The sequence below is a fragment of the Chenopodium album genome, chromosome 19 (assembly GCF_948465745.1).
Source record: "Chenopodium album chromosome 19, dcCheAlbu1.1, whole genome shotgun sequence".
In the NCBI taxonomy this organism is placed as follows: domain Eukaryota; kingdom Viridiplantae; phylum Streptophyta; class Magnoliopsida; order Caryophyllales; family Amaranthaceae; genus Chenopodium; species Chenopodium album.
Window position 1 is genome coordinate 40,287,292 of NC_137852.1, and position 21,736 is coordinate 40,309,027.

General features: G+C 33.3%; 3 protein-coding genes across 5 annotated transcripts; all 3 read left to right on the forward strand.

Annotated features, from left to right (window-relative positions):
• Positions 1-4,370: 4,370 nt before the first annotated feature.
• On the forward strand, positions 4,371-9,589 carry LOC145593681 (protein LNK4-like). Of its 3 annotated transcripts, XM_081649996.1 has the most exons (7): positions 4,385-4,593; positions 6,752-6,908; positions 7,092-7,119; positions 7,639-7,888; positions 8,180-8,311; positions 8,427-8,557; positions 9,117-9,589. In XM_081649996.1, exons 2-7 carry the CDS (start codon positions 6,758-6,760, stop codon positions 9,349-9,351), a joined length of 927 nt encoding a protein of 308 aa, XP_081506122.1. In that variant the 5' UTR covers positions 4,385-4,593; positions 6,752-6,757; the 3' UTR covers positions 9,352-9,589. The 3 variants fall into 3 exon arrangements, with proteins under 3 accessions (XP_081506123.1, XP_081506121.1, XP_081506122.1); XM_081649997.1 differs by having other exon boundaries at positions 4,371-4,593; positions 6,752-7,119; positions 9,089-9,228; XM_081649995.1 differs by having other exon boundaries at positions 4,382-4,593; positions 6,752-7,119.
• A 1,982-nt stretch (positions 9,590-11,571) lies between these two features.
• LOC145595574 (phenylcoumaran benzylic ether reductase Pyrc5-like) lies at positions 11,572-14,690 on the forward strand. Its single transcript, XM_081651987.1, has 5 exons — positions 11,572-11,897; positions 12,296-12,448; positions 13,049-13,289; positions 13,806-14,009; positions 14,276-14,690. The coding sequence occupies exons 1-5, from the start codon at positions 11,724-11,726 to the stop codon at positions 14,443-14,445; spliced, it is 942 nt and encodes a 313-aa protein (XP_081508113.1). The 5' UTR covers positions 11,572-11,723; the 3' UTR covers positions 14,446-14,690.
• A 3,352-nt stretch (positions 14,691-18,042) lies between these two features.
• Positions 18,043-21,736, forward strand: LOC145595576 (phenylcoumaran benzylic ether reductase Pyrc5-like). The gene is made up of 5 exons (XM_081651988.1): positions 18,043-18,351; positions 18,597-18,746; positions 19,228-19,465; positions 20,451-20,654; positions 21,468-21,736. Exons 1-5 carry the CDS (start codon positions 18,175-18,177, stop codon positions 21,635-21,637), a joined length of 939 nt encoding a protein of 312 aa, XP_081508114.1. The 5' UTR covers positions 18,043-18,174; the 3' UTR covers positions 21,638-21,736.

Sequence of the window (21,736 nt, forward strand, 5' to 3'; positions counted from 1 at the left end):
GTTTACCATTTGCACGGTTACTACTCCACTAGATAGTTCAACCTTTTCGCCAACTTATTCAGACCCGACCTTAACCGAACCTGATTAAGCTCTCTCAACAAATGTTGCTTTATATGTCCAGATTCTACGGAGTACTACAAAACCCTCTTTTACTTCATCTAGACATACGGTGTCCATTATAATAATACGAAGTATTAAAAAATGCTCGTAATCCGTGTCCTGACACATTCCCCTGTCCCTCGAGGCAGGAGATGGCGCTGCAGAAAAGGTACTGAATGATATCAGGGTCTGATGCTGCAACTGTTACTGTTATCATTCATTCATTCAGTACTTTTTTGCAGCACCTATTTTATTCATTCTCCCAAGGCACATGGTTCAGATTCAGATTGCCACGTTTCCTGAAGCCACTGCCTAAGTGCCAATTGCTAACACACTCGTGTCTACAAAGTACTGACTATGCTGCTGTTTCATTTTATTCTGCATTTCTGCGTGTTGCAGTATTGATGTGCGACACTACGACGTGTGTTCTTAATACATTGCTCACTTTCTACGTTTATTCGAAGAGGTGCCGTCATGGTTATATTTATTCTAATCAGCTGCCTTAACTTCCCTCTTTTTAATATTCATATTTATAGAAGTGTGCAGTTTAATACACTATGAATAGTTTCTCGATCCATAGTGTTTGTTCCCTTATCTTAACTTTTCGCCTTTTTAAGAGTTGTATTGAGTTAATAGGTAGTTTAGACCTGGGGTACATGATGTAAAAAACTCAAGAGGAGAGTCTATTTACTAAAAAGAAATTGAGGCAATATTTGAGGTCCAAGGGAGTAATGTATGTGTTGTACTAAAAATGTGCAAATTTTTTGGATTTCGCAATGTCTAGTTTTTACAAAGAAATAAATGACAAACAAATAAAGCTGCACAAATAAGGTAAATTTCCGTATAAAGTTAAGCAAATGGAATAAAGTTCTTATGTATATTTCCATAATCTACTAGTGCTTGGATTAGATGGTAAGGAAGTTGTAACTTAACAAAAATTTTGGGTTTGAGACTTGGGAATACACTATTAGGAGAGTTTTCCCTCAATGAGGGATTAACTCGGCCTGAGTTCGAATTAGTTATAGTAGACTGTGGACTACCGAGTGCACCTTGCAACCAAAAACACTTCTTTTTCAAAGTTTTTGCTTCCTAAGTGATAAAAACCAAGCGAGTTATGAGTAATATATTTACGCTTAATAATGCCTAAGCTTCCGTAAATTCCCATAATAATAAACTAACAAGCAGACATTAGATTGTCAAGAAGTAAAAAAAAATAAGAGATTTTGCTATCTATAAAATGATCAATATCTTGGTGCGTCGGGGTAGAATATTAGAGAGAGGTGACATAATATGTTGCCCGATTTCCGTTACCATAGATATGTTGGGATTGACGGCTAAAAAAGATTTCAAAATAGTCTTGGTATCCTAGCTCCATTAGTAGAGTTAGCTTCCAAGGGCAATTATAGTGATCCTCCAAAATATCAATAATCTTTATTTTATCACCTTTAATAAAAATATGATAAATATTATAATTCCTAGCTAGGAGGAGGCCATTACGAAGGGCAATGATTTCAGCAAGGAAGGTTGGACAAAAACCTAAGTTAGGCCCTGTTATTTTGAGCTGCTCTGCTTTGTTCTGCCCTACTCTGCTAAAATATGATATGCACTACTGAGCCCTGCTTTACTCTGCTCTGCTGACACCTACTCTACTATGCTAAAATCTGCTTTGTTTGTCTAGAAGTTCAAAAAAAAAAAAAAAAAAACAAAGCCTTATTCAGTTGCTTGCCAAAATGTTTTTTTTTTCAACTATTTAAGCTAGGAAAAATTGCCACCATTAATCCCAACTTTGCTCCATCCTCCGATATTAATCTCAATTTCAGTTTATCCCTTATCATTCCCATCTTTACACCTTATTAATTTTTATCACCCTCAACCGGTCATCCAACTTGATGTAGGAGGTTACCAGACACGTGTCAATGTGTGATAGGTCCAATTTTTTTTTTTTAAAAAATTAAATTAAAAAAAAATTAAAAAATAAAAAAAAAATCCAAAACCACCAATACCTTGCCGCTGCCACCCACGTCCAGGCCACTAGGCCAGCCCAACTCTCTTCCCCCCGAAGCGCCGGCCGCCGACCATTCCCCTTTTCCTTACCCCGTTGCCGGTGCTGCCCTAACCACTTTCCCTTTCCCCTTCGATCACCACGCAAACCAGCCAAGATCCCCCAAATCCCAACCATTGGCCACGAAATCGGCGACGAAATCAGCCACGAACATTACCACTAACGGCCGAAATCGGCCAGTTTAGGGTTGAAATCAACCATTCAGCCCCAAAATCAGTCAATTTCGGCCATTTTTGGTGGTCGTTTTCGGAGAGAGGTGGTTGTTTTTCGGTGGGGAAACGGTCAGTTTAGGGCTGGGGAAAGGGAGGGGTAGGTTTCTCGGTAGTCATGGGCTAGGAAGGGGTGCATCTGGTGTCAATAGTGGGCCAGGAAATACGCTGCGCTGCCTGTGGTGTTGGTAAGGGGGCTGGGTAGGGCTGGGTTGCGCCACCAGTGGTTGGGGCCGAGAAGGGGAGGTGGCGGTGGTGGAAGAGGCTGAGGGAGGGTTGCTAGGGGTTTTTTTGGTTGTGTTTTTTTTTTAAATTTTTTTTTGACCTATCGTATAGCGACACGTGTATAAATAATTACAAGTCAGCAAAGTTTACCTCTTCAACCAGTTCCAAGTAACTTGGGAGTGATAAAAATTAATAGGGTGCAAAATTGGGAGTGATAGAGAATAAACGAAAGTTGAGATTAATATTGACGGATAGAGTAAAGTTGAGATTAATCATGACAATCTTCCTTTAATCTAAAGTTATTACTTCGTATTTTTTTTTTAAAAAAAAAAAGTTTATTGTATTTGTAAAATTATATAATACCATTGATGTTTTACAAAAAAATTACATTATCTTTAATAACTACAAGATGAATAAGTTTCGTTAATTATGCTCTGAAATCACCCATATGTCTTAAATTTTTTTAATACAGATTTAATACATATAAATATACATCCACGTGTCATTTAATTATAAAAATGAACTTTATTTATACATGTCACACTTGTACTCATAATATCCTCTAATATCCTTAGACCATAGTCTATTATTTAAAAGTTCAGCATCTACTTTTTCTTTGAATAGCATTGCTTGAAATGAAAAAGAAAAGAAAGCATATCTAGAATGACTGTATGAGAGCTTCACTTATCAACCTCAAGTACTCGCTTAGTGGGTCCCATCCACACAACGTCCACCACAAATTTGATTTGGTTTTCCCAGCTGTTGCCTGTTTGTAGGAGCCCTTTTTTTTTAAAATTAATTTTTTTTTTTTAATTTTAAGATTATTTATGTCTTAATTTAAATTAAGTAATTGGGCCATGCTTGGCTTTAAGTTTGAGCTCCTCTTTTGACTTTCAAGTCAAGTAACCATTATTTTTTTTTTTTTGAAAGAAGTTCCCATTATTTTTGTTTATAGCTTATTTTATTAATTATGGGATCAATTTTTATTTTTTTTTAATTAAGGGGCATGGCTATTACTATTAATTTGTGTACTAAATATCTAAGCTTAAGAAAAGTGAGCTATGTGTTTTCAAAAAAAAAAAAAAAAAAAAAGAAAAGTGAGCTATGTGTGCTGGCTACAATCCATAAAAATCTACAATTATATTTTCGATTAATATTATTAGGTGCTATATGGATTAAGGAGTCCTTAATTCATTACGACATGTATGAGACCGAGTTTTTCTACAATTACATTAAAATTTTCTCAAAAGCTTAACCAATACCAAAAAGTATTTAGAGAAGTACATAATTTGACGCTTCCTTCGTGTGCCACAACCGTTTAGAAACTACAAATAATGAATGAGATTTTACTTTGTACAGTCTATTTGAATTTTATCAAACTATTTTAAGATTTCACATTTAAATGCATACCTCATACATTTCAAACTTTGATTATAAATTCAACCCACATTTTTTTATCTTGACTTTTTTTTTAAGTCTTTCACACCATTTTGGGATTAAATTAAAAGCAAGCATATCTAACACCAATTCCTTATGACTGTATTAAGGAGAGATACAAATAACAACCTAGTACTTGGTGATTGGGTCCCACAAACCAAGATGAACCACAAATTTGATTATGTAGGACCCATTTATGACACGTGTACCAATAGATTTACAAAATTTGATGAGAAGCTTTTTCAACCACAAATATGATTTGGTTTGTTTATTGTATTTTTCCTGTCATTTTATTGGCTTCTCTCACCCACAAATTTTTTCTGACCAACAAATACAACTTGCCTTCTTTCTTTCCTTTTTCTTCTTCCTTCTTATATCTTCCCTCGTTTTCTTGGGTTTTTTTTTGCTTACTTATACAAATTTTAAGGGGTTTTATATTTTATCTCAAAAATTCTAACTTGGGTTTTTCATATTTTTGTGATTAATTTAAGTTTTTGGTTCTTGAATCCCTACTTTGATCTTCTTCATTTGGGTGATTTTCTTTGATTACTATACTAAAAGGTAAGACTTCTTTCACTTTTTTTTTTTTTTTTTGTTGATTTGGTTTTATTTTTTATTTGTTGTTGATTGTTTGTAAAGATGATTTGGATGGAAGGAGTTAAAAATAATTCGATTAAATTTTGGTTCATGTAGTCAATCTCTGTTCATTTGGGATTGATGTTCTTCATTGATTTGATTTAATTGAATGTTGTTTGTTGCTAATTGTTTGTTAAGATGACTTAGGAGATAAATTATTGGTTCATGTAGTCGACGCCGTCCTCTGTTGGGATTGAGGCTTTTCTTATTGTCTTAGTTGTTGTGAATTGTCAGTAAAAAAATGAATTTGATATGATGAATTGATGTTCTAAAAATTTTCTGAAATCTGGAATTTTCTGGTAAAATTATGTGTTAAATGGGTTTAAGAAATTCTTTCAATTGGTGTTCTTGTTTAGAGGAGAGTGAAGAAAGATTAACTTAACCCATTAATTGATTTCTGTGATGAATCTGGATTTAGAAGGTTAATTCAATGAGTTTGACATAATCTAATTACAACCAAGTTCAAATCACTAAATTTTATTTGATTTTCTTATTCACCTCAAATTTCTTAGTATGACAATTGTCAAGACAAGTGTTAAGTCTATTTTCTACAAATGACAAATTTGAATGAACATAATAAATTTAATTTTTTGGGTTTTTAATTTCTGAATCTGTTGGAAAAATTGATTTGTTCATTTCAATGATTTTCAAATAGTCTGATTTATCTCCTTTTTCATTAGTCTCTTACACCCACCCCGACCATTAATATAATACGCATTGAAACAAATATAACAAAATTCGACATGATAATGTTTTTTCTCATTTAAGTATATTTTTAAAATCTAACTGTCAGATTACAAGAACTAGTAATTATTGTTTCTGTATCATAAAGTTTCTCCAATGAGTCAATGAGAAGTCAGCTCAATTTTATCAGTGCAGTCTAGAATGTGTCTAAATGTAAAAATCTGATTATGATTACAAAAACTTATACTTCCTGCTAATTTAGAGCTGGATCCGAAAAAAAAAACCCAAATTTTTTTTGTAATATTTATATTTCTCTCTGCAATCAGTTGTTCAACCACTGTTTCCCGAGGCAAAATTTTTAATTCAGATGGGGCAAGTAAAAATGAAACGGAGTTTGCCCGACATTTCACGTGTTGGGTTTTTTTAATAGAAGGGGGGAGATTGGGAGAGGGGACCAAATCCATCTTCAGCTTGAATGAATTAGGGAGAAAAAAAAAAATGTGTGCAGTAGGAAATCCTAGACAGTTGAATCGGTGACGGTGGCGGTGGCGGTGACGGTGACGGTGACGGTGAAGATAAGGTATGAGGGCTGACTGAAAGAATAGCGGCACATGATATTCTAATTGTATTTTACCAAAAATGCTTGAAGCTTGGGCTATATGCAATGATGCAGACTGCAGACTCACTGCTTCTCTCTTTTTTCTAACCAATTTAATAACTTTCTTCTCTCTTTATAAGTGGGCAGTATGTTAGGAATCCTTAGAACAATCTAATTTTACTTGGGTGAAGTAAAGAGTTTTTTCGGGCACCTCAAAATAATATACATGATTGTGTGACTTTTAATTCTAGATCAAGAGATTACGCTCTTTGATACTAACATAATCCTTTCCCGTTCTAAATTACCTGCAACACTTTCTTTCACATGAGTTTGATAGTATTTGCAACATTTGCATTTTTTGACTAGAGGTTTCTCTCTTTTTCACTTTTTTATTACATGGGCACTTTTTCTCGTCTTTTTCTATCTCTTTTCCCATCACATGGGCTTTTAACAGCTTGTGTTTTCGAATATTGCATGTATTTTAGAACGGAGGGAGTATAAAACTAATATATCTTAAATATCTTCTCGATTCTAGTACTTAATGAATTGTACCTTGTACAGTAGTTGTATTTTCTCCTAACATCTGTATGTTTTTTTCATCACACCACATCTCTCTATAAAGTCATAACACATTTTTAAGAGATTGACAATCTAACAAGTTTGATCTCCAAGTCAAATATGATCTATGGAGTATTCCAATCATATTGCAACAAAGACATTTATACAGTTATTCTGATGCTAATATATTGCTACTTGAAAATATATACTTAACAACTCTTTGTTGTATTAAATTTTCTTCAGGTAACTATGACAGATTGGTATTATGCAAATGATGGTGATCTCGTTGTTCAAAGAGATCAAGAGTACCTTGACAGGCTTCCATCGCCTGATAGTTGGTCACAATGGGAAACTCGTGGAATAGGAGGGAACTCTGGATGGCCAAACACCTTTGATTCAGGTAACTTTGCGAATGCAAAACCTCAGCAACAAACGTTGTTTGGTAGAACTGGCAACAAAGAGATTAATGGAGTTCACTCTCATGACTCGAGCAATTTTAAATCATCATCTGAAGATCCTCATTTTCTTCGTAGAGCTTCTGCTGCTTGTGCTCGTTCTGATTACTACTTCAATGATCTTGCAGAGACTGATTCAGCGGATGACATATTCTTGTACAGGCTTCTGGAGTTTAACATACTTGCTTTAATGCATGTAGGAAATCATGTAGCAATAGTAAAAATTTGTCAATACTTTACATTTTCCTATGAGCTAAGTATGGAGACCAAGCTTCCTTGGTGTAGTTGGCAGGATTTCAACCTTCAGTATTGACAGGTTCGAGCCTTGCTAACTACGGTTCTTGGAGTGTTGGGGGTGGGGCTTTCCCTTACCCTCTTGCCCCCCAGCTTCCAAGTGCTTGACCTGCAAAGGCCTAGGTATAGACTGAGTCGACCTTTGAGGGGTTAGGTCCACTCGGGTTCTTCATCTAACCTACTCAAAACTAAGAAAGGAAATTTGGATATCCCATTGAGGTTGGAAAAACTTTTTGTCTTATTGAAGAAAGTTTCAATTTGTTTGGGATGTCCAAGTGCAGTAGGCAATCAATTTTTATTCATCTACATTAGATTTTGACCATACTAGCCTTGTATTCTCTTGATTTTCTTACCCTTTTGTTTATGTTTTGATTTGTGTAGGAGTTCCTTGCTTGAAGATGATGTCCTCCCACTGCAATCTCTCTACATTGGAATGCCATCTGAAAGTGATTCAACGAACAAAATGATGGAGTTTCAGAGTATGTCTTGTGATACAGATGCAGAGGGAAACTTGAAGTGCTTCACAAATCCCAATCTCTCTTGTTCACAAAGCTCAGATAATGAATATTCACAGGCATCTAAACTTAGTTCTCGAAACAACTCAGGCCTGAGTAGCTGTCCATCAGTAGAGGTGAGATGCTGTCTAAACTAATGCTTTAATAAGTTTTTCATGTACATGGTAAATTGGTAATAACCTACTTCATGTTGCCTTGCCTGCATACTGTTGTTAGATTTGTTTTAATCAAAATTTTAATAAGGCATCTCTTGATTTGGCATGAGGAAGAAAAGTCATAATAAATAAAATAGTTAAGGCTGATTTTAGACGGCAAACATTAAGTTTGGATCAGTTCATATTACAGGCTATGAACCATTTGTTTTGGTTTGTTGTTTTGCTGGTATTAATTCATACTTATTTTTTGAGGTACCGGAGACTAGGGAACGGGTTCCGTCTAAACGTGAGGAACAAATGAAGACAAGGAAATTAGAGGCTAATAATGATTTTTCGTCAATTGAAGAATCGGTGCTGATGGGGCTTGAGAATGTCCTAAACCAGGTGGGTTAACTCATACAAAACCAACACCATCAGAGCATCAGTGTTCTGTTTTTCGATTCATTTATTTATTTATGTTCTGTGGCTGCTAATACTTGGACAATACTTTTTCTTGTAGTTGAGTGATGAGACTCGAATTTGCCTTAGAGATTCCATGTACCGACTTGCTGAACACTCAGAGCAGCAGACATCAAATAATGCTATGGAAGATGAATCTTCATTGCCTGAAACTAGTGATGAGTGCTCAAGGTACTTACAATCCTGCAAATCTAAATATTGAAGGATAGTTATAGTATGTATGTTAAATTCATTAAAATTGACCTTTAATCAGATTTGGCCTATCATTAAGTAACAAAAGGAGTATTGAATTAAGTTAAGTTAGTTTGGTGTCATTGTTACTGCTAAGAAGGTTTTGCTTCACTTAAAATTATAACAAATATGGAGAAAAGATTAAAAGAATTGGTTGTGAGTAGGATTATATTTTATTCATGTATTGCATCTTATATATGAACCTTGAGTCCCTCACTGCTATGTATAGGCATACAAAAGGCCAACATGACACAGAGTCGTGGCATTGGTCCTTTGTTGTGACCACGAGTCGATTTTTCAAGGTGTCAACTCAGGCATTTGGCCCTTGGATTATCCACTTAGACATGTAAGAGTGTAGACTAGGTCATCTTGTTGGCTAACCAACCTTATATTCAAAATCCCAATTGCCTATTAAGTAGTAAAGATTTAAATAAGTAGGTATCATGCCTTTTCTGAGTATTTTTCTGACAGTTCATTTCTTACAAATGGCGGCTTCTAGATCAAGAACAATGGAGATACCTGAATCAGAAACCAATGTAATCGACAGAGCTGTAGCATACATGATGTTTAACAAGGTGAATGAAAATGAACAAGAATATGTTCCTGCATTATCGCCTGAATATGTTCATAATGGCATGAACTTTGCTGCAACAAGAGACTCTGAGTCTTCTGATTTATTAGCGCAATGTGAATCCTACCAGTCAGATTTCGGGGTTGTTGAAAACACATTCTAAAGTTTCGACAAAACATAATGTATATATACTTATCTACTTAATTTACTTAGGTCATCATGCAGGTGCACTGAAATAGTTGCATTTTTGCTGAAGTTTTGATCAATTGCTCACAGTATATGAGCTAGTTAGTCAAATAACTTGAGAGTGTTAGTTTTGCACAATGTACTCTAGTTTTATATACATTGGCTTCTCACACGTCTTGATATGAATATGTGATCTGGGATTTACTTTTCCTCTATATTGAACTTCTGATTCATTTCTTGCGAGTTTACATTCACTGTCCTGATTACATTTTTGCCTCTTCTAAAGATTTATGCAGGAAACCCCCTTTTTTTATTGGCTGCTCGTATTAAGTAACAACTATGTGTGGCTAAGCCACCCTTGTAATGTCATCTTTTATGATCTTGTTCAGCTCATGGTAAACATTAGACAAAACCCGTAGTTGCTTACCAATCCACTGCTCTATCTCCTTTATGGTAGCAATGGACTAGAGTCACCTCCCAATCTGTTTTTGCAATTAAATCCCGGCACTTGCCTCCCTGTTAAATATCATTAGTTCAGCAAGATTTGCCCATCTGCTGCACCTATCAGCCTAGAAACTGCCATGACTCAGCCTTATTAGAGATGCAAATGCCAAACAAGGCGGAAAATGATGGTCTGATATACCAATATGATCACAAATGGTGCTGCTTTCTCCTGCCAGACCCGGAAATCCTATCACTGCTTCATTTGTATTTAGCTCAAACCAACCAAAGTCCAAACTCCAAAGACCAGGGGGTAGAACATTTCCTCTTTTCTACCAAAACTCCTTGCAATAACGCCACCTCCACAACCACCAAGTCCTTACAGTGTAGCATCTAGGCCAAATTCCTTTCCAACCATTGCTACAGGTTCCCACACCTACACTCAGTCATGTATGCACTCTGCAGCATGCCCCTCACTAGTAACCTGCAGCATACCCCTCACTAGTAACCTGCAGCATACCCCTCACTAGTAACCAAGCTCGGCGAGCTGCAGGGCAACTACTTACCAGAGGGCAACTACTTACCAGAAGTAGTGCTGTTTCATCACAAATTTGGCAAAGGGAGATCTTCTATAACTTGGTTATTTAGTCTTTTGGCATTAACCAGAATTCTGCCATGCATTATAAGCCATAAAACCACTCTCATTCGCTGTTGAGCAGGAATATCCCATCTCATATCACTATATCAGGGATCAAATCTTCATCCTTACAAATTATGCTTAACGTTTACGGAGTATTTAGGATCTATTTGGCTCATCTGATTGTTTGTTAGAATGTCCTAGGATATTTCTAGTATATATAGTGGTTTGTTTCAAATTATATTGAAATTTTTAAACTAAAAGAGCTTATATTATTTTGTCTGAACTAAAGAACTTGTATATAACTTGTATCTTTCAATTTAAGATCTTTTTTATTTGATTTGGTCTGAAATAATAAACAAGATCTTGAAATAAATAGATAAATCAAACAATGCTACCTATGTAAAAGCTCTTACATATGAATGGTAAATTACATCCCAACAAACTTTGTACTGTATTCATTAAGAAAATTTTGAAAATAATTTTTTTTTTATCTTTTTTATTTTTTATTATTTATTTGGAATTGGAATTGGATTTGCAGGACAATTGTCAATCAGTCTTGTATAAGACATACTTCATTTAATTAATTTATTTATTTAAGGGTAGTTTTAACAATTTTTGTGTTAACTTTAACTCATTTAAGGATAATTTCTAATTTGTAATGAGTTTGATTATGTAAAATGTGTATTTTTGTTAAAGACTAATACGATTAATCTAACACATATATAAAGGCTAATACGATTAATCTAATACACACTTTAAATAAGTCAATGAAAGTCAATTTGCGTACTCTCATTAGTAATCCAAAGAACACTGAATTATTGTCGAGCAATTGTCCTAACCAAAGGACACTAGATTATTGTCATTTTGTATGTACAATACGACGTAATACTTAATTTATCACATGGAGTACGCAAATTACATGACAATTATCAAAGGACATAATAAGAATATTGTCAAGCAATGTAATGAACACAATAGTACTAAATCAAGCACATGTAACATGTAAGATAATTGCATGGGCCCTAAAGCTTGGAAAACCACGCATATCTTACCCTTCAAAGAGTACATATACAAATATCATACATTAGCAACGTTAATCTTCCGTATATAGTACCTCCGTTACATATTATTTGTAAAAATGTCTAGCTAATTGTTGCAAATAATATGAAACGGAGGTAGTATATTCAATTATTCACTACGTACACCAAAGCTTAAGGCCAATTTTTTTCTTTCTTTCTAGTTGTTTCATATCTTCCTTCTCTAAAACAATGGCATCCAAGAGTAAAGTATTGATCATCGGAGCAACGGGATACATCGGAAAATTCATCGCCGAAGCAAGTGTCAAGAGCGGACACCAAACTTTTGCTCTTGTCCGGGAAGAAACCTTCTCTAAAGTGGATACACAAGAGTTTTTTCACACCCTTGGTGTCAATGTTCTCATTGTACGTCAAATTTCTTGACTAACTTCATTTCTTCTATTTCCATCAATCTCATTTTAGTTGTATTTTTACCACTTCTATATATATACTTGTATTTTCGCAACTAATTGCATGCAACTACGATATTTACACCCTTGGTGTGTTTGATTGGGAATTCACATTGTAATTAAAAAATCACAAGGTCAAATCATCCAACTACGATACTTATTTGGAAGTAAGGATCCCTTACCCTTCCCCCTTACTTAGTGCATAGCTCACAATTTTAAAATCGTGAAAGTTGAGGTCTAATTGACATTCTCTCGCTCATCTTTAAATAAAAATTGCGTATGGAGGAAGGAAATCTTAACATTTTTTTTTTCTATGAAGAAAAGTACATTTTTAATCTTTGAGTCACAATGTAGGGAGACATTTATGATCATGAAAGCCTTTTGAGAGCAATGAAGAAAGTGGATGTAGTGATATCAACGGTTGGTCATCGTCATGATCACTCTAACATACTTATCCATGATCAAAGGAAGATTATAACAGCCATCAAAGAGTCTAATAACATCAAGGTATGTCATTTATCACATCGTTTTTATTGAGACTTAATCCTTTTGTCCTTGTTTATCCTATTTGACTTTTCATCGTACGATCTCTAACACATGTACATTATAGCTATTTTCAAATCCGTTGTACATTTCTGCAAATGCTTTTTTTTTTTTTATGAAAATGTATATACACAAATTTAAAAAGTAGACATTATCATGAAGTCAATAACTGAATAAGATTGATTATGTTATTTCTTATGAAAGTACAAAGGGATAAGTATCTTTTAACTAAAAAGATGATATAGCTACTAGCTAGTTAAAACTTGGTCAATTAGTATATTTTGGTTTGGTTGATAATTTAGACTTTTCCAACCTAGCTAAGTCACATATATCTGTATATGCTTAGTATATCTTAACCTACAAACACATACTAGTTTAAATTCATCGCCGAAGCAAGTGTCAAGACCAATTTTAAAATTGCCCAAAAGTGACTATCAAATAGGGACAGAGGGAGTATTAAATAAGCATATACAGATATACATGTACGTATGAAGTCCAAAAAATTAAAGTATATATATGTACTCCATATATTTTATATACTAATTTTCTAGCTTATGTTTTCAGAGATTCTTGCCATCAGAATTTGGTATGGATGTTGATAGAGTTCACGCTGTCGATCCAGCTAAGAGTTTGTTCGAGGCTAAGTCTAAACTACGACGAGTAATTGAAGAAGCAAATATCCCTTACACTATCGTCTGTTCAAACTACTTTGCTCGTACTTGCATCCAAAACTTATTTCAGCATCCTGATCTTGAAGCTCCTCCAAGGGATCTTGTTCATATATTAGGCGATGGAACTCCAAGAGGTAAAAAGTATTCATATCTTCACGTACAAACTATTTGCGTGCTCAATACATCACATGATGTTAAGTTCATTACATCTTAAAGCTTGGTGTAGTTGGTCGAGGATTCATCTTGTAACCTTAAAATAAAAAAAAATAATAGAAAAAAAGGGTTAGATCACATCTTATTACGAATATATAAATCAAATTATATTCGCTTTACAAGTACTTATACATCGTATACATACTATTATTATGACAGTACAGTGAAGGATAATTCAAGTGGTTAGAGCTTTCCCACGTCTAAGGAATCCTAGGATTGATCGATTCTCATCACCTGCCCTTTAGCTCTCTACACATACTATTTTCATTCCGTAATATACGTGTTACACATAAATAAGATGTTGGTTCATTATTTTGTTGTGTTTTTTTTTTTTTTAATTTTTTTTTTTTAAGTTTTTATTACATTTATTAGTAACTTAATTAGCATATAATAGTAACTTGATGATTATATCATTTTTTACTTTGATAATAATACAGGAATTTTCAACATGGAAGAAGATATTGCCATGTATACTATCAAAGCAATGGATGATCCAAGGACCTTAAACAAGATCCTTTACATTAGACCCCCAGCAAACACCTACTCTTTCAACGAGCTTGTGTCTTTATGGGAGGATAAAATTGGCAACAACCTTGAAAGGATATATGTCACAGAGGAACAACTTCTTAAGAATATTCGAGGTATCAGTTCATGATATACCTTTTTCCTAAAATATTTAACTTTGCGGAGTAGAACTTATTAATTGGACCCCAACCCAATTTCAGCACTTATTATATACACCCGTTTGTAAACAGAGGTAGGTGCACCTAAGAATTGTTTTATACTCATTTATTTACTACGTATTTTTTTTAAAATTGTGCTAATATTGTTAATGGTTACGATTTAACATTTGGTTAGTGATACAAAAGGTTTATAGCTAACTTTAATTTTTTTTCCTTATTCACAGATGAGACAGATGCATTAATGAAAATGATACTATCAGTTGCTCACTCAGTTTTTGTGAAAGGAGACCAATGCAATTTTGAAATCAAGCCATCTTTTGGTTTGGAAGCCACAACACTATATCCTGAGTTGAAATACACAACGGTGGATGAGTTTCTCAATCAATTTGTATAAACTAAGGTTATTGACCAAAAAGTGTGGTCACTAAAAGCGGCTCTTCCTTATATTAATTGTAGTTCGAAGATGAATTCTTATGACTAGTTTTTTTTGTAAGATTTTGTAGCTTGTTTTGCCTTTGTTTTTAGGAGTTTTAGTATTGAAGTTTTAAAGTTTCAATTATTATGTTTCAATGCAATGCAAACTTAGAGCCTGTTCTCTTCAGATTATTTTCAGTTCAGTCAGTCCAGTTCTGTTCTTAATTTCTTTCTCTCATAAAATATTCAGTTCAGCTCAGTTTAGTCAATTAGAATAAACCCTTATCCTTTTTGTTAAAAAGCAACCAAGCATCTTACGGGCCCTCTATAACCTTCCAACACGGCGAGGCGCTCGTGCGCAAATATTTGGCTGAGGTCGCGCTCAGCCATCGCTGGCTGAGGTCGCTCCCAACAAATGAATATCTACTAGAAAAAAAATGAACACTTACTAAAAAACAAATGAACATTTGTTTCTGAACATTGCATTAAATAAAAATGAACATTTATAATATAAGAGTAAAATAAAAAGACTATGAAATTGAAAAAAAAAAGAACATTTAATATTATTTAACAGAACATTTTAGTTATAAATAACAATAAACCTATGATGTTATTGTTTATTCATCAACATTTTTTTAAGTTTCAAGTTAACTACATTGATTTGTTCAATTTTCTTGAATGGATATTATGCAACTGAGCTATATGATTTAATACCAATTAAAAAAATCAACAATATGTTTTTTAATAATGAACAAAATGCTAATGTCTAACATTATAAATGCTAATGTTTATTGAACATCCTTTATTATAAAAATGAACATTTTATACAACTGATGAACAAAACAAAAGTTGTACTTCATATTAATTAAAAAATAAAATGAACATTTATTTTTATAAGAATGAACATCATACGACATGAAAATGAACATTTATTTTATAAGAATGAACATCATAGTGCATGAAAATGAACATTTGATTATTGAAAAATACAAAATTATTGTAAAATAGGTTCAGTGAGAAAATGTTCATTTTTATTAAACTAGATATTCAATTTGGCGGTGACCTCAGCTAGTGTCGGCTGAGTTCGACCTCAGCCATTAACTACTGGCACTCGTGTGTATTACCTCTTCCTAATCATTGAGTCCTCAATCCACTAATCAGCATATTCTCAATAGTCACAAGACTAAGAACCACAAATCTATGAGCCAATTGTAAGAACCTTCCATGAGTGTACCTACAAGAAAGCTCTTGCTCCCGATAGTTTATTATATCATTTGAAAAGTGATTATATTATCTAACTAAATTATTTAAAATACGACTATATCATTTAAAATATTAGAAAAAGAATGTTAGAAAACTTGATTACATTAAAGAGTATACAAGAGTATTTATACGTAAGTAAGCATGAGACTATGACTAGATACATTAGAGTATATGTTTAGATACATTAGACAACAGTTAAGAAAATCTTTGACAATCAACCTAATTGTGTACATCAAGGAGTAAATAAAGGGATAACAATATCATTATCCTTTACACTCACACCAAGATAATTCAGGAGGTTTGTGTGTTGCCGTGTGACCAGCTAACACATTAGTAACCCCTTACCGACCAGTAACCCCAGATCAAGTAACCCTAGACAGATTGAGTAACCCCTGACCAATCGAGTAACTCCTGAATGACTAGGTAACCCTTGATTGACCGAGTGAGTAACCCTTAACTAATTGATCGAGTAACCTATGACCAAGCTTAAGTAACCCTGACTATTCTTTCTAAAAAAAAAAAAAATAATAATAATTAATATATGTGGTCGGCCACATGAAGGTTTGTAAAGATAATTATATCATCATTTAAATAGTCATTATTAATCTAGGCCAAAGGACATTGGATCATTGTCAAACATTTGTCATTAGTACAATAGCACTTAACTTTGCATATGAAAAATGTTTTATGGGTCCTAAAGCCTACAAAACCACGCATATCTTACCTTCAAAGGATAAAAGACAGAGACTACAACACTACACATACAAGTTATACAATTGATACAAAGGTCATATTAGTAATTTTAATTTTTAAAGAAAGAGTACGGTCACATTTAGTAGTGTTACTACATCTAGCACTGTCAAAACGGTTTGACCATTCGGTTTCGGTTCGGTTTGAAATCGGTTCGGTATTCAATCGGGTCGGTTTGGAATCGGTTTAATTGTCTCAAGGGTCGGTTTTGGTTCGGTTTAAATAGTTATCGGTTCGATTCGGTTTCGGTTTATTCTTAAGCGGTTTTAATTCGGTTCGGGTTGTAAACAGTCCGGGTAGTAAACGGTTCGGTGCAGACGGGATGCGGTTTGTTAACGGTGCGGTGCAAACGGTTTTTATCCCGGTTCAAACAGTTTCGGTTGGAAACGGTTTCGGGTTAAAAACAGTTCGGTTCTTTTTTGGTTCAGTTTATAACTGGTTCGGTTCTTTTTCGGTTCAGTTTTTAACTGGTTCGGTTCTTTTTCGGTTCAGTTTATAACTGGTTCGGTTTTTCGATGGTTTAACCACTTTAACATTATTCATATCGGTTCCATTTCAAGTTTACTAAATTACGGTTCGGGTCGGTTTTCGGTTTCAAAAAATAAAATGTTTATCGAGTTGTTTGGATTCGGGCAGTTAAATGGTTTTGGTTTGAAATTTGATAGTACTTGCTAACCTTTTGCGTTCACAAGTTTTATATAAAGTCGCGAATCATTTCATATTTACTATTTAGGCATCATATTATAAACAAATTCTCATTGATTTTATAAATACATATTATGTTCTGTTTCAAGTTTAGTCATACTGATCTTACTAGTTTATTACGAAGTAGATTATAAGAGTTAGTGTATTAATGTATTACTGTGTTTACAATTAGGTTATTATATGCTTCTTATTTAATCATTTATATACATGACTAGAGGCAGTAGTGTTGCTAATAGTTTGAGGCAGGGCCTGAGCCTGCTTGTTTTGCTCTTGTTTGTGAACATTGATTATCCTTAATGAATGATTTGCCTTGCTATTTTAAAAAAAATATTCTAAGATTTCTAATATTTAATCCATTTAATTATATTCCCGTCAAAAAAAAATTCATTTAATTATATAAAAAAGTTTGTAAACGGTTCGATTTAGAAGCGGTTTGAATCATAAACGGTTCGGTTTATAACTAGTTCGGTTTACAAACAGTTCGGTTTTTAAATGGTTCGGTGCAAACGGGTAGCAGTTTGCTAACGGTTCGGTGTAAGCGGTTTTTTTGCCAGTTTAAACGGTTTCGGGTTGGAACCGGTTTCGGGTTAGATACGGTTCGGTTCTTTTTCGGTTCGGTTTTCTTTCAGTTCGGTTTATATTTGGTTCGGTTTGTTAACGGGTTCGGTTCTTATACGGTTTAACATTATTCGGGTCGATTCGGTTTCGGGTTTACTAAAATACGGTTCGAGTCGGTTTTTGGTTTCAAAAAAATCGGTTTTTAATCGGTTCGATTCTCATTTGGGTCGGTCCGTTTCGGGCAGTTAAACGGCTTCGGTTTGAAATTTGACAGCACTAACTACATCGTATTCTTTTTTTTGGTTGGTTATCATTTCGATTTCACTACGTAACTACTATATATGTACACCAAAGCTCAAAGATAAAGGCCATTTAATTAGTTACTTTGATTTCTAGCTTAGCTAGTTGCTTCTTTCCTTCCTTTTCTAAAACAATGGCATCAACCAGCAAAGTATTGATCATCGGAGCAACGGGATGCATCGGAAAATTCATCGTCGAAGCAAGTGTTAAGAGTGGACACCAAACTTTTGCTCTTGTTCGGGAAGAAACCTTCTCTAAAGTGCATACACAAGAGTATTTTAAGAGTCATAATGATGTCCAAGTTCTCATTGTAAGTCAAAATTCTTACACAGGCCCTAAAAAGAGAGGTAAGGGAATTACCCTACTTCTAATTAAATGTAGTTGTTGGAACTAGAACTCATGACCTCAAAGTCACAAAGTGAGTTCCATACCAACTTCACCAAGCAAGCTTAGTTAAATGTTTCAATGTAACTGTATAGTACAATCTACTGATGTACTACGTAGTATATTATAAGAGTTTCAACAATCTAAGAGTAAAAATATTCATGCATGTAGGGAGACATTTATGATCATGAAAGCCTTTTAAGAGCAATGAAAAAAGTGGATGTGGTAATATCAACGGTTGGACATCGTTCTCATTCTAACATACTTATACAAGATCAAAGGAAGATTATTGCAGCTATCAAAGAGTCTGGTAATATTAAGGTATGTACTATGTCATTTCACCTTATTTTTGTTGAATTGAAATTGTTTTTATTGAATTAAAATTATTTCTACTAAACAATTTTTAATATATCAACGCTGCTCGTTGATATAGGATATCAATTTGGATTTGCTCATTTTTGAGCCTTGGTGTATAGTAGACTAACAATCACATTTATAAGTCCAATCCTACATACACACATATACAAACTAATGGCCGAAAAATTTATAGAAGACTAATGGCCTATTCTGTTCAGCTAAATTTTAGTTTAGTTCAATTCGGTTCAGCTCCAATCAGTTCAGTTCAGTTCCTAATTTCCTTCTCTTATAAACAATTCATTTCAACTCTATATAGTTCAGTACAGTTGAGCCCCAATCAGTTCAATTCAGTTCAGTTGTTTTCAGTAAATCAGAATAGGCCATAACAACCACATTTGATGATACCATATTTTACTAGTATCGTAGCTTATATTTATGTTTTCAGAGATTCTTGCCATCAGAATTTGGTATGGATGTTGATAGAGTACACGGTGTTGAACCTGCTCAGAGTTTGATTGAGGCTAAGTCTCAAATACGTCGAGTAATTGAAGAAGAAAATATCCCTTACACTTATGTTTGTTCATACTACTTTGCTCGTACGAGCATCCAAAACTTCTTTCAGCCTGAGCTTGAAGCTCCTCCAAGGGATCGTGTTCATATATTAAGTGATGGAACATCAAAAGGTAAAAAGCATGCATTTATACTACTTTCACGTACAAATTATGTCCATGCTCAAAAGATGATGTTTAGTTCACTTATATTACTTTCAAGTACAAATTATCAGCATGTCTTATAACCCGCATATAAATGAAATAGACTCTATATTATGGGATATTAGAGAGAATATATGTCAATTATTTGTAACACATTTTCCCTACTTTTTCTTCCTTTTAATTTGCTCGTATTCTTTTTTTAAATGTTTTTTTTTTTTTTTAATTTTAAATTATTCATCCACAACTTAGAGCAAGTTTAGCCCCTAGTCTTAAGACTTGGATGTGACATCATTTTTGGTGGTCCCCATTGAAAATAATGTCATCAAATTCTTATTAAGGCTCACTAAGAGTTACACAAATTTATCACTTTAGCCCTAAGATTTAAATATTTGACATATTATATGTAGAAAAGTGTTAAAAAAAAAGGGATAATAAAAATAAAAATGAAGTGGGTCCCAATCTCAAGTCTTAAGTTGAGTCTTGAAATTTCAAGACTCAACTTGAGACTTGCTTGAGATTTTTGAAGAAAAATGAGACAAGTCTTAAGTATAAATCTTAAGACTCAAAATGATGATGTCACCCCAAGTTTTAGTCTTAAGACTTGGGGCTAAACTTGCTCTTACGAAGTGTATAATTTTAAGAAATGGAGCCCACCTTTTAAGCTATGTTTAGTTTAACTTATTTTAGAATTAATTAGATTTAGATCAGATTAGATCAGACCAGATTTGATAAGATCATTTTTTTTGTAAAATTGTGTTTAATTATCATTGAATATCTTTATTTTCGTTCGTTCTTTATAATTTTTTGAAATTTTCATATTTAGAATGTAAATATTAATGCTAATCAAATGACATTGACATCTTTATTTTAATAAGATGTTGAATTGGTTCATTTTGCTTCGGTTTTTATTACATTGATTAGCATATAATCATTTTTGAATTTGTCAATAATGTAGGAATTTATAACATGGAAGAAGATATTGCCATGTATACTATCAAAGCAATAGATGATCCAAGGACCTTAAACAAGATCCTTCACATTAGACCCCCAGCAAACATCTACTCTTTCAACGAGCTTGTGTCTTTATGGGAGAATAAAATTGGCAAGAAGCTTGAAAAGATTTATGTCAAAGAGGAACAACTTCTTAAGAACATTCAAGGTTAGTTTAATTAGGATTCTATAGTTTTTAAACTTTGTTGGAACTTGATTTATATTTATAATAATCTAGAGTCTAGACCTCTACCCAATTACTCTTTCAATATTTCATCCGTTTTATAATAATTGATACACTTTTATTTTATTTTATTTTATAAATATTATTAATGTATCAAGCATTCAAGCTTGACTATAAAGTTTATCATATTATAGGTATTTTTTCTGTTTTTTAATTGCACCATTTTTCTTTTTAAAAAGTTACATATTATTTGCACAAAATCTATTTAAGATGTATTTTCATATACTTTTTGTCTGTGCATGTTCCTATACAAAATAAATACCCATCCTACCTTTGCTTACATGGGACATTTACCTTTGTTACCTAACTTTTACTCCTTTTCTTTTAATTTATTTGTACTCACATAGTCACATGGACATTTTTGTTATTTAATTTCTTTTTAAATCTTTATTATACCCATATTACCCAAACCAAATTAAATGGTGCAAATTTTCCATTCAAAAAAAAAAAAAAAAAAATGGTGCAATAATTTTTTAAAGGAAGAACGAAGAAGTATTATCATCATGTAAAATATTCCTAGATAGATATTTGTATAAAGTTTCATAACATTAACTTAAGTTTTTATTTTACTACAAAGTAATATTTAAGTATTTTTTACTTAGGGTCAAATAAGTACATCAACAAATGTGAAAACTGAAAAGCTTAACTATGTCAATTATTCCGTACTACATTTTTGTAAATTTGTGCTATTGTCATTAAAACAAAAAATTTAAAGCTTCTTCAATCCCTTGTTCACAGATGCAACAGATGCATTATTGAAGATAATACTATCAATTGCTCACTCAGTTTTTGTGAAAGGACAACAATCCAACTTTGATATCAATTCATCATTCGATTTGGAAGCCACAATACTATATCCTGAGCTAAAATACACAACCGTAGATGAGTTTTTCAGCCAATTTGTATAAAATCATATACTATCAATTGCCTACACCACTTTTTTCTCTCTTCATTATTTCGGTATGTTATTTTAATATAGTATTTTTGAGGCATGGTGTGGGAGAATC

What these genes read in the sequence shown, in the direction of transcription:
- LOC145593681 (XM_081649995.1), top strand. Translation starts at nt 6,758, where the DNA reads ATGACAGATTGGTATTATGCAAATGATGGTGATCTCGTTGTTCAAAGA. An exon ending in GTAGCTGTCCATCAGTAGAG is followed by an intron (nt 7,889 to 8,179) that starts GTGAGATGCTGT and finishes TTATTTTTTGAG; the next exon opens with GTACCGGAGACTAGGGAACG. An exon ending in TTGAGAATGTCCTAAACCAG is followed by an intron (nt 8,312 to 8,426) that starts GTGGGTTAACTC and finishes TTTTTCTTGTAG; the next exon opens with TTGAGTGATGAGACTCGAAT.
- LOC145595574 (XM_081651987.1), top strand. Translation starts at nt 11,724, where the DNA reads ATGGCATCCAAGAGTAAAGTATTGATCATCGGAGCAACGGGATACATC. An exon ending in TTGGTGTCAATGTTCTCATT is followed by an intron (nt 11,898 to 12,295) that starts GTACGTCAAATT and finishes GTCACAATGTAG; the next exon opens with GGAGACATTTATGATCATGA. An exon ending in AGGCGATGGAACTCCAAGAG is followed by an intron (nt 13,290 to 13,805) that starts GTAAAAAGTATT and finishes ATAATAATACAG; the next exon opens with GAATTTTCAACATGGAAGAA.
- LOC145595576 (XM_081651988.1), top strand. Translation starts at nt 18,175, where the DNA reads ATGGCATCAACCAGCAAAGTATTGATCATCGGAGCAACGGGATGCATC. An exon ending in AAGTGATGGAACATCAAAAG is followed by an intron (nt 19,466 to 20,450) that starts GTAAAAAGCATG and finishes TCAATAATGTAG; the next exon opens with GAATTTATAACATGGAAGAA. An exon ending in ACTTCTTAAGAACATTCAAG is followed by an intron (nt 20,655 to 21,467) that starts GTTAGTTTAATT and finishes CCTTGTTCACAG; the next exon opens with ATGCAACAGATGCATTATTG.